Below are 18,537 nucleotides of genomic sequence, written 5' to 3'. Positions count from 1 at the left end.
ATGGGTAGATACCTTAGAGTAGAATTATTTGGTCATATGGTAAGTATATGTTTAGCCTATTAAGAAAGTGCCAAACTGTTTTCCAAAAGTAGATTTGTCATTTTGCATTCCTAGTAGCAGTGCTTTAAAGTTCTAGTTGCTCCTCATTCTTATCAGAACTTGGTATTGTCAGTTAATTTGTTTGTTAAAGGGTTTTTGCTGTGTTGCCCAGACTGGCCTTGAACTCCTGGCTCAAGTAGTTCTAAAATTTCAACCTTCTGAATAGTGAGGACCACAGGCAGTACCAGTGTACCCAGCTTTGCTAGGTTTTTTTATTTTAGATATTCTAATACATTTTTTTTTCTTTTTTCTTTCTTCTTTTTTGTTTTTTCCCCTGTATCCCAGAGGCACTCTAATACTGAGCTACATCCCCAGCCTTTTTTATTTTTTATTTTGAGACAGGGTCTTGATAAGTTGCCCAGGCTGGCCTGGAACTTTTCTGGGATTATAGGCATGTACCTGCAGCTTATATTATTTTTCATAGACTTGCTTCAAGTTTTATGTAACAGCTAGTAATTTGTATTGTCTAATTCTGAACCCCTTCTTTTTTTGTTAACAGTTATTTTTGTCTTCATATTTTCTCATTCCTGTTTGCTGTATCTTTCCATTTTGTTAAGTTCTCAAGAGCTGGAATCTTATAGTTCTCCCTTTTGTGTTGCTTCCCCAAAGTCTTGCATGATGTCATTTCAGAATCTAACCATATTTTCCAAACATAAACACTGCATGTTTAGTATTAATATTATATTTATTTCCATTTTGGCTAGCTATGTTTTTTATAACTTAAAAGGACAATTAAATATTCTAATAGTTTTTCCTTGAAATTCTCTCTTTTGTTGTTCATACTTGTAAATGTACAAAAGAACTTGCATCTTCATTTTTGGGTACTGGGAATTGAACTCAGGGGTACTCAACCACTGAGCCACATCCCTAGCCTTATTTTGTATTTTATTTAGAGATAGGGTCTCACTGAGTTGCTTAGTGCCTTGCTAAGTTGCTGAGCTGTTTTTTTTTTGAACTCAGAATCCTCCTGCCTCAGCCTCTGGAGCTGCTGCGATTTCAGGCCTGTGCTACTACGATTGGGTCCATCTAACTTTTAACAGAGAAGTTTGATGACTTCTGCTTTAGACCTTTGATTCTTTCTGGGCAGGTTTTCGAGTTAGCTATACCCATTTTTTTTTTTTAATTAGTTGTCAGTGGACTTTATTTTTTTATTTATTCATTTTTATGCAGTGCTGAGAATCAAACCTAGTGCCTCACACATGCTAGGCAAGCAATCTACTACCACTGAGCCACAACCCCAGCCTCAGTTATACCCATTTTATGTTAGAGAAGTCCTCAAGTCCCTCAACAAATAGGGAACTGTTAAGTTTCTCATGGTAGGTTTTATAAATTTATTATTTGGAAAAATTTTTCTTTACAAGCTTGAAGCTCTAAAAGGAGTTGGTAGCTATAAATATTGTTTTATTACATTGTGTATACTTGAAAGTATTTTTTTCATTTTTTAAAATGTTTTTATTTTAAATGTTTTATATTTATATTATTAAATATTTTTATTCTGTCTGAACTTCATTTATTTCTTATGCTAGCTTTATGTGCTCATACTTCCAATGCAATATTTCATCTTTATTTTCTTTGTTTACAGTTCTTTAAGGAAAAACAGTAGTGCTCTGCATAGTTTACTAAAACGAGTAGTCAGCACATTTAGTAAGGACACAGGAGAACTTGCATCTTCATTTTTGGAATTTATGAGACAAATTCTTAACTCTGACACAATGGTAAGTGTGTGTGTATATTTGGTATTTTTAAATTTTACCAACTTTATCATAATTTTAAAAAACACTTAAGCTTAAAAATATCTTGGAACTTAGAAGAGTGCTTTTTTTCTCTACCCTCATCCCATTCTAAACACTGGCTTCTGATTGATTTGAGAAAAATGATATTGAAGAGTAGAATATATTGAATTGTTTTTAATTTGGTAGCCATTGTTTATTTATGAAAACCCTATTATTTTTCAGGGGAGAAAAGTATTACCTATATTGCCTTCATTTGTAAATAATTTTTGTCCTTGAGTTACCTTGCTATAGCAACCAGTATAGTCAAGTTTTGCCATTTTAATGTTGAGTGATCTGTAACTTATAGAAAAAGAACAAGAAAATAAAACGATTATATGCATTTGTTTAAGAGACATTTTCCAATATTTTGAAATTAAAGGGCAAATAATTTATCTCTTCTTTAATTCCTTGAAAATCAATTAAAGTTAAGGGATAAAATAGGGGACAAGGAAAAGAGAGACCAAAGGAACTAAGACAGATCCTCTTTCACTATTTTCTATATAACTAACCTTAGGCACATGATAGTCAAGTATTTGAAATCATCCAGGAAGTTTTGTTTTGTTTTGTTTTTTTAAACGATAGCCTGTCAGTGTATGAGGTACAATGTGATGTTTTTTTTTCCCCCCACATTACTTATTGGTGCATTATAGTTGTACATAATTATAGGTTTTGTTGTTACATATTTGTAAATGTACACAATTTAACAATATAATTTGGTCAGTATCACTTCCCAGCACATCCCTTTTCTCTCCCCACAACCCTAGTCTCTAAAGTATTTATTTACTGTCACTTAAGCATTAACTGTATTTTAGATGTTGTGATTTTGGGGTGACTGAAGTTTATAATAATAAATATATAAGCCAGTCCTTGGCTGCATGTCATGTTTGTAGATGTTGTCTTGCCATTTTTTTTTTTTTGACAAATTATTATTTGCTTTGTATCATGTCTGGTTTATTGAAGTCATTTACCAGAGTATTTGGGATAAGTAATATTGCAAGTTCGCAGACAGCCTTAGCAACTTAGTTAGGCCCTAACACCCCGTCTCAAAATAAAAAATGAAAAAAAGGGCTGGGGGTTTGGCTCACTTGTAAAGTATTCCTGGGTTAAATCCTCAGTACTCCCCTTGCCTCCCTGAATAAAAAGATTCCTCTTAGTAGTTTTCAAAATCATGTTGTATTGCTGACTAAATTCCAGCAACCATTAATAGGCCTTCCTACAAGAAATATTTGGGGTAAAATAATTATGAAAATATTTCCCCCAGGGCTGGGGCTATTGCTCAGTGACAGAGTGCTTGCCTTGCATATGTGAGGCATTGGGTTAAATCCTCTGCACCACATAAAAATAAACAAAATAAAGATATTGTACCCATGTATAACTGAAAAAAATTTTTTTAAAAATTTCCCCCAATGAAGCTTATCTGTATAAATTATTATAGTAAAATCTCTAATAGGTCCTGAAAGTTTTACAATTAATGCAGCTTTGCTTAAATGTATTGCTTATAAAACGTGTGTGTGTGTGTGTGTGTGTGTGTGTACTCTGTGGGTCAGCATGTACTCTGTTAACACTGGTTTAAAAAATTCAGTTCATATGTAAGATTTCTGTTTGGGGAGCATTGTAAAGGACCTGTTTAGGTGTAATGTTTCCAAAATAAATATGGTATTTCATAAGAAAAATATACATTTACTATTTGGTGTGTGTGTTTTCTTACACGTAAAATTTATATTGAGACTGTCTAATCCAGCCAGTCTTTGGCTGCATGTTATGTTTGTAGATGTTGTCTTGCCATTTTTTTTGACAAATTATTATTTGCTTTGTATCATGTCTGGTTTATTGAAGTCATTTACCAGATGTTTAGATTCTAAAACATAGACATATTTAATAGTAGAGATGTGGCTACCTTAAGGAGATTTTATATTTTAATGTTTTACTTGATGAAGATTACTTATCGGTTTCACTGGATCCTAAGGGATGTTGTTAGCAGAATAACAGAGCTTCTTACACATGTCTTTAAATAATTCCAAGTCAATAACCACTAACCATTAAATATTCAAAATCAAATGGTCTTTCCCATAAATTTGTTTTATTTTATTTTTTTAACATATACCTTAGTTTCTTTTTTTTTTTTCTTCCTTTTTTTGGGGGTGGGGTGGGGGGTTGGTGCATGGGAGATTGAACCCAGCCAGGGGTGCTTTACCACTGAGTTACATGCCCAGGTCTTTTTATTTTATTTTATTTATTTATTTTTGGGTACCAGGGATTGAACTCAGAGGCACTCAACCACTGAGCCACATCCCCAGCCCTATTTTGTATTTTATTTAGAGACAGGGTCTCACTGAGTTGCATAGCTCCTTGCTTTTACTGAGGCTGGCTTTGAACTCTTCATCCTCCTACCTTAGCCTCCTGAGACTTTGGGATTACTGGCATGCACCACCATGCCTGGCTGGTTTCTGTTTTTTTTTTTTTTTAAATAACATTTTCAGACATTTAAAAATTCATGTTCTGTAAGATTTGCCTATTTAAACTGACAATTCAGTCTTAGTTTCATCTCTTTAAAAAGAAACCCCATACCCGTTAGCCTAAACTCCCATTTTACCTTTTTCCCCATCTCATGACAACTATTAATTTATTTTCTGTCTTTATGTCAATTTTTACAAAAAAGACTGCTGAGTTTTTGATTGGGACTGTATTGAATCTGTAGGTGGATTTTGGGAATATTACTGTCTTAATAATATTAACTCTTCATGTGCATAGGCATGAATTATCTTTTCATTTATTTTGGTCATCTTTAATTTCTTCCTAAGAAATTTTGTAGTTTTCAGTATGCAAGTCTTGTACCTCTTTTGTTAAGTTTATGTCCCTAATATGGGAATTATTTTTTTTAATGCCAATGGAATTATTTTGAAAATTTCATTTGTGAGTTTTTCACTTTTATTTATTTTTATTGATTTTGCCACTCTTTAGAAATATAGTGTATTTACTGGGCATGGTGGTTCATGCCTGTAATCCCCAGGAGCTCAGGATGCGGGACAGGAGAGAATTGTAAGTTTGAGGCCAGCCTCAGCAACTTATCGAGGCCCTGTGCAACTTAGTGAGACCAGTCTTAAAATGAAAATAAAAAGGGCTGGGGGTGTGGTTCAATGGTTAAGGGTCCCTGGGCTTTAATTCCTAGAACAAGGAAGGAAGGTAGGCAATTTATTTTTCTATAACAATGTTGTTTGCAACCTTGCTGTACTCACTGTTCAGTTTAATAGTTTCTTAGTGGATTCCCTATATACAAGATCAGAGATTTGGGTGCCTTTTTATTTCTTGTTAAATTGCCCTTGTGAGACGCTCTTGTACAATATTGAACAGAAGTAGCAAAAGGATATCCGTGCCTTGTCTTTGATCTTAGGGAAAAGGCTTCAGTCTTGCATTATTAAATTTCTTAGCTATGGTTTTTATTTATTTATTTTTGTGTATGTGTGTGTTATGCTGGAAGTCAAGCCCAAGGCCTTGAGCACACTGGGCAAGTGCTCTACCAATTTGAGCTACATCCCCAGCCCAAGCTATGTTTTTTTAAGATGCCCTTTATTGGATTAGCAAAGTTCCTTTCTATTCCTAAATTAAGGGTTTTTATCATGAAAAGTTTTTGGATTTTTTCAAATGCTTTTTCTGAGTCCATTGAAATGGTTATGTGGTTTTTCTTCATAGTCTACCAAATGATATATATTTCATTGAGGTTTTTTTCGTCTTTGTTATTGATTCTTTTTAGTTATACATAATATTGGATTCATTTTGATATAGTTATGAAAGCGTGGAATATAATTTGCTCTAATTCATTCCCCAGTACTTCCCTGTTCCCTCCTTCTCTTTTCTCCTAATTTTTCTGCTATTTACTTATGGGTTTTGTTGTTGTTGTTTGTTTGTTTGTTTTACATAATGCTTAGTGGATATATATAATGGTGAGAATCACTCCAGTGTATTCATTCAATATGTGTACATTATTCATTCGTATGTGTACATAGGAAAGTTAGGTCAGATTCATTCCACTGTTCTTTCCTTATTTCATCCTTTCTCCTTCCCTTTAATCCCCTTCTTCTACTCCATTGCTCACTCTTTTATTTTGATAAACCCCCACCATTCATTTGAGTTTTTGCATGTTAAAACCAACCTTGCATTTTTGGGATAAATCTTACTTGATCTTGATAATGTAATTCTTTTTAAATGTTGCTGGATTAAGTTTGCTTTATTTTAATGTCTAGAGGAATTTTGGTCTATAACTTTTTTTTCTTGTGATATCTTTGGCCTTATTGAGTAACCTGAAAGGTTTCTTGTTTTTGGAAGAGTTTATGAAGGATTGTTGTTAATTCTTTAAACATTTGGTAGAATTTACCAGTGAAGTCAGATTTGTCCCTTTACATTTATCTTCATTATCTAACTGATGGAAATTTTATTACAGCATATTGTTATAATTACTCTATTTTATTTCTAGTTATTGTTGTTAATCTCTAACTGCCTAATTTGTAAATTAAGCTTTATCATAGGTATATATGTAGAAGAAAAAGCATAGTATGTAGAGCTTTAGTAATATCAATGGTTTCAGGCATCTACTGTCGAGTCTTAGAATGTCTCCCTTATAGATAATGGACGTACTACTGTAAACACCTTTTTTTTTTTTTTTCCCTATTTTACATTCTCCATTTCATTTATTTCTGCTCCAGTGTTTATTATTTCTTTTCTTCTGTTCGCTTTGGATTTAGTTTGCTATTCTTTTTCTGGTTTCTTAAGGTAAAAAGTTATGTTACTGAGATTCCATTTTAATGAAGACATTTATAGCTATAAATTTCCCTCTAGGCACTGCTTTTGTTGAATTCTAAAAGATTTGGTATATTATGTTTTCATTGCTGTTCATTTCAAAAGTCTGTAATTTCCCTTGTGATTTTTTTTTCATTGTCTTATTGATTTTTTTAGGAATGTGTTTAATTTTCACATACCTATGAATTCCCCAAATTTCCTTCTGTTATTAGTTTCTTGTTTCATTTCCTTGTGATTAGAGAGCATACTTTGATTGAAGAAGTCCTTTTAAATTTGTTGAGCCTTTTTTTTAATGGTTAGCATATGGTCAATTCTGAAGAGTGTTTTTATGCATAGAAGATTGTTTTCTGTGGTTGTTTGGAGGAATGTTTTATAAATGTCTGTGGTTGATTTATAATTATTTAAGCTGTTTCCTTATAGATTTTTTCCACTATTAAAGTGGAGTGCTAAAATTTTCAGTTATTCTTGTCTCTTGTTAATTCTGTCAGTTTTTCTTTTTTTTTTCCATGTATCTCTGGACTCTGTTATCAGATATATATATATGTATATATATGTGTATGTATATATATGTATACATATGTATATATATGACTGACTATATGTGCTATATATTCATGATTATTATGTCTTCCTGGGTCTTAAAAATGGTTTCTTTTTTGTCTCTATTTCTTGTCCATTTATTTTAATAGTACAGCTATTCTACCTATGTTTTTGGTTACCATTTGTATAACATATGTATTTTCTGTTTTATTTTCAGCCTATTTTGCCTTTTTTTTTTTTTAAACCAGGGATTGAACCCAGTGGTGCTTGACCACTGAGTCACATCCCCAGCCCTTGTTAAAAAACTTTTAAATTTTGAAATAGGGCCTTGCTGTGTTGCTGAGGCTGGTTTTGAACTTGTGATACTCTTGCCTCAGCTTCCCAAGCTGCTGGGGTTACAGGTGTGTGCCACTGTACCTAGCTTGTCTTTCAATCTAAAATCTGTCTGTTGTAGATAGCATATAGAGTTGAATTGTATTTTGTTTTCTTGTGTTCTTCCAGTTTGGATGGTGTAGAAAATTCATTTGTGTTTTATTGCTGGTGAGGTTGTATTTATGTTGGACATTTTGCTATTTACTTTGTATGTATCTTACATCTTTTCCCCCCTCTTTATATTTACTATGTCTTTTGTATTAAATAGATATTTTCTATTTAATTTCCAATTACTTTTACTAATTTTTAAAATTTATTTTTGTAGTGATTACCCTGGAACTACAATTAACATCTTCACTTAATATAATCAAGTTCAGCTTAATACCAACTTAATTTCAGTAGTATATGAGAACTACTACAATATGGCTTTGTTCCTTCCTTCCCCTCCTTCCTTTGTGCTGTTACTGCCATACAGAATTCATCTTTATACACTGAGAGTTCATCCATATTGTGTTTTTTGGGGGGAGGATACCAGGGATTGAACTCAGGGGCACTTGACCACTGAGCCACATCCCCAGCCCAATTTTATTTTTTATTTTTAGTTGGATGGACACAATATCTTTGTTTTATTTATTTATTTTTAATGTGGTGCTGAGGATCTAACCCAGTGCCTCACACATGCGAGGCAAGCGCTTAACCACTGAGCTTCAACCCCAGTCCTTCAGCTCTATTTTGTATTTTATTTAGAGACAGGGTCTCACTGAGTTGCTTAGCACCTGGCTTTTATTCTTTTATTTTAGATGGAAGAAAAGAGATACAAATATGTTTGTACTTTTTAAATATTCACCTATGTAGTTGATTTTTATTGGCACTTTTTATTTCTTCATATGAATACAGATTAATACCTAATGTTATTTCATTTCAGCATGACATACTCCCTTTAGTATTTTTTGTAGAGTAGTTCTGCTAGGGTAAATTCTGTCTTTAATTTCTCTCTCATTTTTGAAAGGATAGTTTTACAAATTAAAGGATTTATAATTGATAGTCTTTCAGCATTTTGAATGTATCTTCCCACTGCATTCTGATTCCATGGGTTCTAATGAGAAAACGGCTGTTGATTCATTGATGTTTCCTCTTATATGTGTCACCTCTTTGTCTTTGGCTCTTAACAGTTTGATTGTGGCATAATAAGTGAGGATCTCTTCAAGATTATTGTACTTGGAGTTTGTGGGGCCTCTTGCAAGTGTAGATTAATTTATTTCATCAAATTAGGGAAGTTTTCAATCATTTTTTCGATCAGATATTCTTTCTGATTCCTTCTTTCCTCTTCTTTTGAAACTCTTGTTATATGTTGATGATTTTAATGGTATCCCACAGATCTCTGAAGCTGTTCATGGTTTTCATTCTTTTTTCTTTGTTTCTTAAAGGTGCATAATCTCAGTTGACCTATCTTTTAACTGATTTTTGTTGTTGTTGTTGCCAGAGATTGAATCTAGGGGTTAATGCATGCTAGGCAGATACTATATCACTGAGCTACATCCCCAGCCCCCAATTCACTGATTCTTTGTCAATTCAAATCTGCTATTGAGCTTTTCTACTGACTTTCAATTATACACACACACACACACACACACACACACAGTTGTAGGTGGACACAATAACTTTATTTTATATACTTACTTTTTTTTTTTTTAAGAGAGAGTGAGAGAATTATTTTTTTTTTAATATTCATTTCTTAGTTTTCGGCGGACACAACATCTTTGTTTGTATGTGGTGCTGAGGATCGAACCCGGGCCGCACGCATGCCAGGCGAGCATGCTAACGCTTGAGCCACATCCCCAGCCCATATATTTACTTTTATGTGGTTCTCAGGATCAAACCCGGTGTCTCACATGTGCTAGGCAAGTGCTCTACCACTGAGCTATAACCCCCAGCCCAACTTTTTAATTTTAGTTATTGCAGTTTTCCACTTCAGAATTTTTATTTTTGCTTTCTAAAGAAATAATTCTTAGGCATTTAATTTTTTTTTGGTATCAGGGATTGAACCCAGGGGCATTTAATCATTAAGCCACATCTCCAGCCTCCCTCCCCCCTTTTTTTGAGACATGGTCTCCATAAGTTGCTGAGGCTGGCTTTTAACTTGCGCCACAGGAGTCTTATTAAGGAAGTTAGGGTTTAATCCCACATGATGGAGATTAGGGCCTACTTTTTCTTCTATTAGATGCAGTTTTTTTTTGGATTTACTTTTCCTTCTTTGCTCTTGATAGCATGTTACTTGGATTTCTTTATTATAAATCATATATACATATTTTTTTCTCCCCACCCTACTTTGTGAAATTAGCTCAGGCCATAAATCTGAATTGTTTTTTTCTCAGAATACTCGTAAAATGTCTGATACAAGCTAGGCACAGTGGTACACACCTGTAATCCCAGCAACTCTAGAGGCTGAGTCAGGAGAATCACAAGTTCGAGTCAGACTCAGCAACTCAGCACAGCCCTCTCTTAAAATAAAAAGTGAAAAGGGTTAGGGATATAGCTCAGTGGTAAAGAACCCCTGGGTTAGCTGGACACAGTGGTGCACACCTGTAATCCCAGAAGCTTGGGAGGTTGAGGCAGGAGGATTGCAAGTCACTCATCACCTTAATGAGATCCTAAGCAAGTTAGTGAGACCTTGCCTCAAAATAAAATATTAGGCTGGGGATGTGGCTCAGTGGTTAAGTACCCTTGGTTTCAATCCTTGCTACCAAAAAACCAAAAGAACAAAAATTTTTTAAAAAGCAAGAGAAAATCTCATACAGTTTAAAAGCTGGTGTTCAACAAATGAATAACAAAAACTGAAATGGTATTGCACACAAATTTTATAGAATTTCCATTTTCCTAAAACAATTCTGTATATATATACATACACACACACATATACACACACACACACATACATACATATATATATATATGTAAATCTTGCTGGGTGTATCTGTAATTCTGCTAACTGTGGAGGCACCAAGGCCCCTGAAATCAATCCTCACTGCCAGAATAAATAAATAATTAAAAATAATAAATAAAAATTTCTTTGTTGCTACTTATCACAGTAATGTAAATACAGAAAACTTGAAAATACACTAAATTTGACTCTAGATTTTCTAAGACTACTCTTAATTACAAGCAATTGGATTAGAATATAAAGGCATTTTGTTTTGCTCAAAACGATTTCTATTCATAATGATAAAAAAGAAAGGTAGTATGGAGAGATGAAAATTTTAGATCATTCCAAATATTTTAATGAGTTCATAGTTTGATTTCTTCCCTTGAAATTTTTTTCATTTAATCTATATCAATAAACCTTACCTCAGGTGTATTGGCTCATGTCTATAGTCCCAAAAGGTTGGAAGACTAAGATAGGAGGATCACAAGTTCAAGGCCAACCTCAACAACTTAGGCCCTAAGCAACTTAGTGCTACTCTGTCTCGAAATAAAAAATAAAAAGGGCTAGGAATGTGTTTCAGTGGTAAATTGCCCCTGGGTTAAATCCTCAGTACTAAAAAATAAACAAACTTTAGTAATCTTTTTCACCTCACCCCCTTTAAATGGACTTTTAAAAAAATTTAAATGAAATAACAGTAGAAAGTACAGAATTTGCACATATCTCTTGCCTCCATGAAAGACATTTTAATTTCTTCCTTCTCTGTCTGTATCTTTTATATCCATTCTTGTCTTTTTATAGAATCTAGTTAAAAGGAGTAGTTAAATCTCTGGTACCATGATCCTGATCTTAGTAAGACAGCTTCTAGTTTCTCACTATTCAGCATGATGTTGCTGTAGATTTTTTTGTAGATAAATGAGTTGAGGAAGTTTCTTGTATTCATAGTTAACTAAATTTATATCATGAATGAGTATTGGATTTTGTTGAATACTTTTTTCCACATTTATTAATGTGATTATGTGGATTTTTTTCTTTAGCCCTATGATGTGATAGACATTGATTTTAGAATGTTAAAACATCTTTAAATACCCCTGGAATAAATTCCACTAGTTCTTTTTATGCTTTGTTGGGTTTGATTGCTAATAATGTGTTGTAGATTTTTCTATCTGTGTTCATGAGATGTATTGGCCTGTAGTTGTAGATATATTGGCCTTGTAACATCTATCTGGTTTTCTTATGTGTCTCCTAACAACAGGGATACATTGTGAAAAATGTGTTAAGTGATTTCATTGTTATGCAAGCACCATAGAGTGTACTTATATGGTATAGCATACTAATACCCAGATGCTATATGCTATAGCTTTTTGCTCCTAGGCTACAAACCTGTGCAGCACATTACTGTAGGCAGTATTCACATATATTGAATACTGTAGGCAGTTTCAACACAGTAGTGATGTCTGTGGCTTCACTAGGTGATAGGAACTTTTCACCTTCATTATAACCTTAGGGGATCACTGTAGTATGTGCTTTATGTTGTTTACCCAAAGTGTTGTTCTGCATTGCCTGAGTATATTAGGAAGTGCTGGCCTCGTAGAAGACTTAAGAGGTATTTCCTCTGTGTCTATCTTCTGGTCTAATTTCTTCCTTAAATATTTTGTAGAATTTACCACTGAACCCATCTGGTGTTTCTTTCTTTTCTTTCTTTTTTTTTTTTTTTAATAAAGATTTAGAAGTACTGTTAGGCTTGTACATGATGCTGTACTGTAAGTTTTCTTTCATATGTAACAATGTGGATGATTTTAAAATAGAAAATATTCACTTTGACAGAAGGTAGTCTTAAGTGTGATTGTTACTGTTTTCTTTAGTTGTTTGCCTTGTCTCTAGAAATACAATTTTAGGGTCTTTCAGTTCTTTGTTTTAGTAAGTATTTTATTAGCTTCTTTTTTCTTTTCACGTTTTTAATTAGTGCATTATAGTTGTACATAACGATGATATTTGTTGTTATATACTAGTACATGTATACAACATAACAGTGTAATTTGACCATATTTTATTAACTTTTGAACATCAATTAGTATGTTGTGTGTCCTATAAGTACCAGAGGGTTTGCCATTTAATATTTTTCTTGAGACTTCTTGGTGCCAGTAAATTGAATATACATATGTGTTTACCTGTTTATTTTGTGAGTCTCAAACTTACTTCAGCTTCAACTAAAATCCTTTAAACTATCTGTTCATACTTAATGTAAAACCATAACATTGAGGAGAAGATCGCAGCAAATAGCTTAAATATCTAAATAAGTTTGGAAGCATCTTTGCAAATTTTTCTGCTCTCAAATTTAACTTGTGTGTGATATTTCCAGGGATGTTGTGGAGATGATAGTGGTCTCATGGAAGTGGAGGGAGCTCATCCATCACGGACAATGAGTATTAATGCAGCAGAGTTAAAACAACTTCTACAAAGCAAAGAAGAAAGTCCAGAAAATTTGTTCCTGGAGCTAGAGAAGCTTGTTTTGGTAAAAAAGAAAAAAGAAAAACAAAATAACAAAAGCAGAATATTCCTGAGGCATACTTTCTTCTTAGTTTAAGTTTTTCATAGTGACCTTTTTAAATACTAATCCTTAGGGCTGGGGATATAGCTCAGTAGAAGAACATTTGCCTAGAATGTATGTGGTCATGAGTTCAATCCTTCAGTAGTACAAAACAATAACAACAAAAAGCTAAGAGATAATCCTTAGTTGGATATTTCTACCATTCTGATAAGTCTTTGGATTAATAATTTGAAGTCCTCTATACTATAATGAATCTTAAAGGAGTAAATGTAAATAAAGGCAGTATTTTTGGAATTGTCTATTTCTGTATGCAGGTTACTCCCTGCTGCCATTATTTAGAAATAAAATAAAATGGGGGGTGCTGGTGATATAACTTAGTAGTAGGGCTCCTGCCTAGCATGCACAAGGCCCTGGGTTCAATCACAAACACTGAAAAAAGAAAACAAAGGAAAAAAAAAAGATGTATGATTTTGGTATTTGTTTTATTTTAATATGTTTAATGTTAAGTTGATGATTTCTTGATGGTGTTCCACATTGTTTAGCAATACAATAATTTAGCCTTTTCTCCTAAAGAGTCAGTAGATTATATTTATAATTATTCAAGGTCTTTCTGCACTTTCTTATTCTGCATTTGTTTATGTATAGGAACATTCAAAAGATGACGACAATCTGGATTCTTTGTTGGACAATGTAGTTGGACTTAAGCAGATGCTGGAGTCATCAGGTGATCCTTTACCTCTCAGTGACCAGGATGTAGAACCAGTACTTTCAGCTCCAGAATCTCTCCAGAATCTGTTTAACAATAGGTAAATCAAGTAATGTTTTGTATTTGAGTACATATTACCTATACAATGCTTGGAGGCTAGAGAGGGTGAACAAACTTTTTTTTTTTTTTTGGTAAAGGGTAAGTCAGTAAAAATTCTAGCTTTGCAGGTCACATATACCCTCTCTGTTGCATGTTTGCTTTTTTTGGGGAGTGAAGTGGGATACTGGTGATTGAACTCAGGAACATATCTCCAGCCCTATTTTGTATTTTATTTAGAGACGGTCTTACTGTGTTGCTTAGTGCCTTATTTTTGCTGAGGTTGGCTTTGAACTTGTGGTCCTCCTGCCTCAGCCTCCTGAGCCACTGGGATTACAGGTGTGCGTCACTGTGCTCAGCTTATTTTGCTTTTTTAAGAAAAACTTAAAAAAATATGCAATTGTAATAATAACGTAAATGATGCTGATAAAATGATGTGATATTTCGAATTTGTTTAAGGTAAGGGGAGGATGTGTTCAGGAATAATCCAACCCAAACAAGAGGAAATCAACATTTACTGAAGTTTATAAAGGTTTTAAAAGCATTTCTCATTCCATGTGCTCTTGTTTGCATATGAAAATTTCCATGTTAAAAATTAAGATTATAACAATTATTGTAACCTATGATTTCTAGTGTAATAAATAAATTGATTATGTTAGATTTGTAGACTACAGAAATGTATGTGTCTGGGAAAATTCATTATAAATAAACCAAATCACCATATGCTTCAAGAAAAAAAAAAATCCAAACCAATAGACAATGTAGAGGATATATACCTCTTAATCTTTGGTGCATTATAGCTTTAATGACCGTTTTTTTTGTGGTAATGGGGAATGAACCCAGGGATGCTTGCCTCAGAACCTGGGATTCTCTAGCCTCAGCCTTCCTGGTCCATTAGTGTTATAGATATCTGCTACCATGCCTGGCTTCTAATAGCCATTTAATGTGATAGAATTAAACTATGTATTTAGAAAAATTAAATATAGGCAGTTTCTGTACAGATTGGTACAGTGTAATGAACTTGCCATTTTGGAAGTAAGGCCAGGGGTCCATTTTATTTTACCAAAGGTCAAAAGTTGTTACAACAGGATTATTTCTGAAGTTACTAATTTTAAAGAATTCTTAATTATTGAATAGCTTTTTGAAATTGTCTGTGCTAATTTTAGTAGTACTTCAGAGGGTAATATTTTTAATTGTACCTTTCTGTAGCTTATACTTAGAAGATGAGCTAAAATATTTGATTTTGAAATTCTGCTTTTTACCAAATACTTTTCATTTCCTAGGACTGCATATGTGTTAGCTGATGTCATGGATGATCAGTTGAAATCTATGTGGTTTACTCCATTTCAAGCTGAAGAGATTGATACAGATCTGGATTTGGTATAAAGATTTTATTACCAAATATTTAGAAAAAAGTTACTGATTTTTTTGTTTCTCTGTGTTGTTAGCATTATAACAGTTTACATATTGTATAGCTGGTCAGGTCTACTTGATGATGAGTATTAAATATTATTATGCCAGTTGCCTACTTACCTGGTATGTAGAACTCTCTGTTTTTCATGCTAATTGTTTTGCTTCTTTTTAGTGATTTATATTTTGGGAATGTTGCTTTTAAGGAGGAAAAAAATCACATTTTTATTTTTATTTTTTAAGAATATTCTTTTTCTTTTTTTAATATTTATTTTTTTTTTAGGTGTAGATGGACACAACACAATGCCTTTATTTTTATGTGGTGCTAAGGATCGAACCCGGGTTCCGCCCGTGCTAAGCCGAGCACTCTACCACTGAGCCCACAATCCCAGCCCCAGAATCACATTTTTATGTAACTGCTTCAAAGTACTTTGTTTTCTTATGTCTTTAAGGTATAGAATAGAGAAAATTATCCCACAAAATAACAGTTCATTCTTCTTGGGGAGGCTCAAACCAGGGTATCATGCATGTTAGGCACATGTTCTTGTTCTGCCTCATAGCTACATCCACAGTCTCAACTGTTCATTCTTGCATTTAGTTTTTTTTTTTTTTTTGGTGCCAAGGATTGAACCCAGGGGTGCTCAACCACTGAGCCGCATCCCCAGCGGGGATTTTTTTTTTTTTTTTGAGACAGTGTCTCGCTAATAAGTTGCTTAAGGCCATGTTAAGTTTCTGAGGTTGTCTTGAATTTGGAATCTTCCTGTTTCAGCCTCCCAAGCCACTGGGATTATAGGCATGCACCACTGTCTTAAAATAAAAAATGAAAAGGCTGGGAATGTGACTCAGTGGTTAAGCACCCTGGGTTCATTTCCCAGTACCATAATAAATAAATGAATAAGGTTGTTTAAAAATCACATATAATTCAATTAAAATTTCATTAAAGTATTAATATCTTTTTAGTATAAATTCATCAGTGAACCATTAGAACTGTTTTCCAGTAAGACCTATTCAGTGATGGAAATGTTTTATAATCTGTCTGCCCTGTTCAATACAGTAGCCAGTAATAGCCTCATGTAACTTTTGTGGGATTGAAATGTAGCTAGTATGATTAAGGAACTGAATCTTATTCTGATTTAATTTTAGTTAATTTAGACTTAAAAAGTACTTGCAATTAGTGTCTACATATGGGCAGTACAGAGGTAAAATATTTGTGTTAAAAGGTGTAATTTTTGGCCGGGTACGGTGACACATGCCTGTAATTCCAGTAGCTCTAGAGGCTGAGGCAGGAGGATTGTGAGTTCAAAGCCAGCCTCAGCAACTTGGTGAGGTGCTAAGCAAAGCAGTAAGACCCTGTCTCTAAATAAAATTCAAAATAGGGCTGGAGATGTGGCTCAGTGGTTGAGTGCCCTTGGGTTCAATCCTTCCCCCCCCCAAAAGTTGTTCTTTTTGTAACTTTAAACCATAAATTTGAACCATAACTGTCTTGCAGTGATCATTGTGACCATGGTTTAGAGAAATTTTAGGTCTCTTAAGCATGATAAGTTTGAAATGTAAACTATATTTTGTTTCTCTGAAATTACTTACATTGGAACTTCATTAAATACACAGAGCTTTGGGAATCTGTGGTGAAGATTTGTTTTATAGTAGAAATGGTCGTTATACAAGGCTGGCAGGGTACATAATTTTCAGATTCTTTTGGAAATGATCTGGAGGTATTGCAGTGTTAATTTATATGGAGAAATCCTGAGTTCCCTCTTAGGCAGCAGAAGTTCTCTAGATTTATAGTCCTGCTTTGAGAAGAGTTCCACTAAAGTAAGTTACTGAATTCCTAAGGTTTTTTAAAATTATTGTTAACTATCAATGATGTTGCTTTCTGAAAAGATGAGGAGAGGTAGATCTATAATTTATTAACTGTGAGAGTTAAATATAATTTATAATTTCTGTAGTCAAATGTTACATTGATAACTACATTTAAGATGTATTTGTTTCATTTTTATGACACAGGTAAAGGTTGACTTAATTGAGTTGTCTGAAAAATGTTGTAGTGACTTTGATTTGCACTCAGAATTAGAGCGTTCATTTTTGTCAGAACCATCATCTCCAGGGAGAACCAAGACTACAAAAGGATTCAAACTTGGGAAGCACAAACATGAGACTTTTATAACTTCAAGGTAAAACTTTTTCTGCTAAAGATCTTATTTTAAGATAAATGCATGACTATTAAACATAGCACTTGAATTGTGAATATTATTTGGATATTTATTTATTTATTTGGTGCTGAGGATTGAACCCAGCATGCTAGGTGAGGGTTCTACTACTGAGCCACAACCCCAGCCCCTTATTTGGATTTTTTTTAAAAAGAAAATTTGGCTAGTACACATTCAGTATTTTTGTTATGTCTCTCTCTTTTTAACACTAGGGCTTGAACCCAGGCCCTCATATTTGCTAAGCATGCATTCTACCACTGTGCTAGCTCCAGCCCCTATTATGCTATTCTTTATGAAAGTTTGGAAGTGTTGAATAAGAAGTGAACTGAATTGTTTTAAAAAATTATTGATTATATAAAATGTGAGTACTATTCTTAGCTAGTTTGTTGTATTATTGCAGAAAGTAATATAGATACCTGCAAAGTTAACAGAATTGGAGTAAGAAAGAAATGAAATTGAATTTTCAGTATTGCAAAATTGACTATTTTCATGAGAAATATGAAGAAAAATTGTTTCATGAAGTATTTTTGTTTTAATAGTGGAAAATCTGAATACATTGAACCTGCCAAACGAGCTCATGTTGTGCCACCACCACGAGGAAGGGGCAGGGGAGGATTTGGACAGGGAATACGACCCCATGATATTTTTCGTCAGAGAAAACAGAACACAAGTAGGCCACCATCTATGCATGTGGATGACTTTGTTGCAGCTGAAAGTAAAGAAGTGGTCCCTCAAGATGGAATACCCCCACCAAAACGACCTCTCAAAGTATCACAGAAGATTTCTTCTCGTGGTGGGTTTTCAGGCAATCGAGGAGGACGCGGTGCTTTTCATAGTCAAAATAGGTTTTTTACACCACCTGCTTCAAAAGGTAAGAACTTAGGTGTATTTTCTAATAGGTTAGAATATTGGACTATTAAAGTATCTGATTCAAATGGCAGATTCAGATAAAGTGTTTTTCTTTTACTTCAGTTAAACTGCTTGTAGGTCAGTTGTACTATTGGCAGAATACTCTATTAAGTAGAATACTCTGCTTTTTAAGTTGACCTTTGATACAGTGTAGTTTTAGT

At 33.6% G+C, this 18,537-nt stretch overlaps 1 protein-coding gene across 3 annotated transcripts in view; it reads left to right on the top strand.

Annotated features, from left to right (window-relative positions):
* The window catches only part of Virma (vir like m6A methyltransferase associated), a 65,429-nt gene that overhangs the window by 44,451 nt on the left and 2,441 nt on the right, over window positions 1–18,537 (top strand). For all 3 annotated transcript variants that reach the window (XM_046464760.2, XM_046464758.2, XM_058585622.1), the window contains 6 exons: window positions 1,682–1,814; window positions 12,860–13,012; window positions 13,694–13,854; window positions 15,134–15,230; window positions 17,265–17,431; window positions 18,007–18,338. In XM_046464760.2, coding sequence (XP_046320716.1) covers window positions 1,682–1,814; window positions 12,860–13,012; window positions 13,694–13,854; window positions 15,134–15,230; window positions 17,265–17,431; window positions 18,007–18,338 — 1,043 coding nt within the window. The remainder of the gene's footprint in view (window positions 1–1,681; window positions 1,815–12,859; window positions 13,013–13,693; window positions 13,855–15,133; window positions 15,231–17,264; window positions 17,432–18,006; window positions 18,339–18,537) is intronic.

This window comes from Marmota monax, unplaced genomic scaffold, assembly GCF_021218885.2.
Source record: "Marmota monax isolate L192 unplaced genomic scaffold, Marmota_monax_Labrador192_F-V1.1 WCK01_AAM20220418_F8-fsc00003, whole genome shotgun sequence".
NCBI lineage: Eukaryota > Metazoa > Chordata > Mammalia > Rodentia > Sciuridae > Marmota > Marmota monax.
This window is presented reverse-complemented; position numbering and strand designations above follow the sequence as displayed.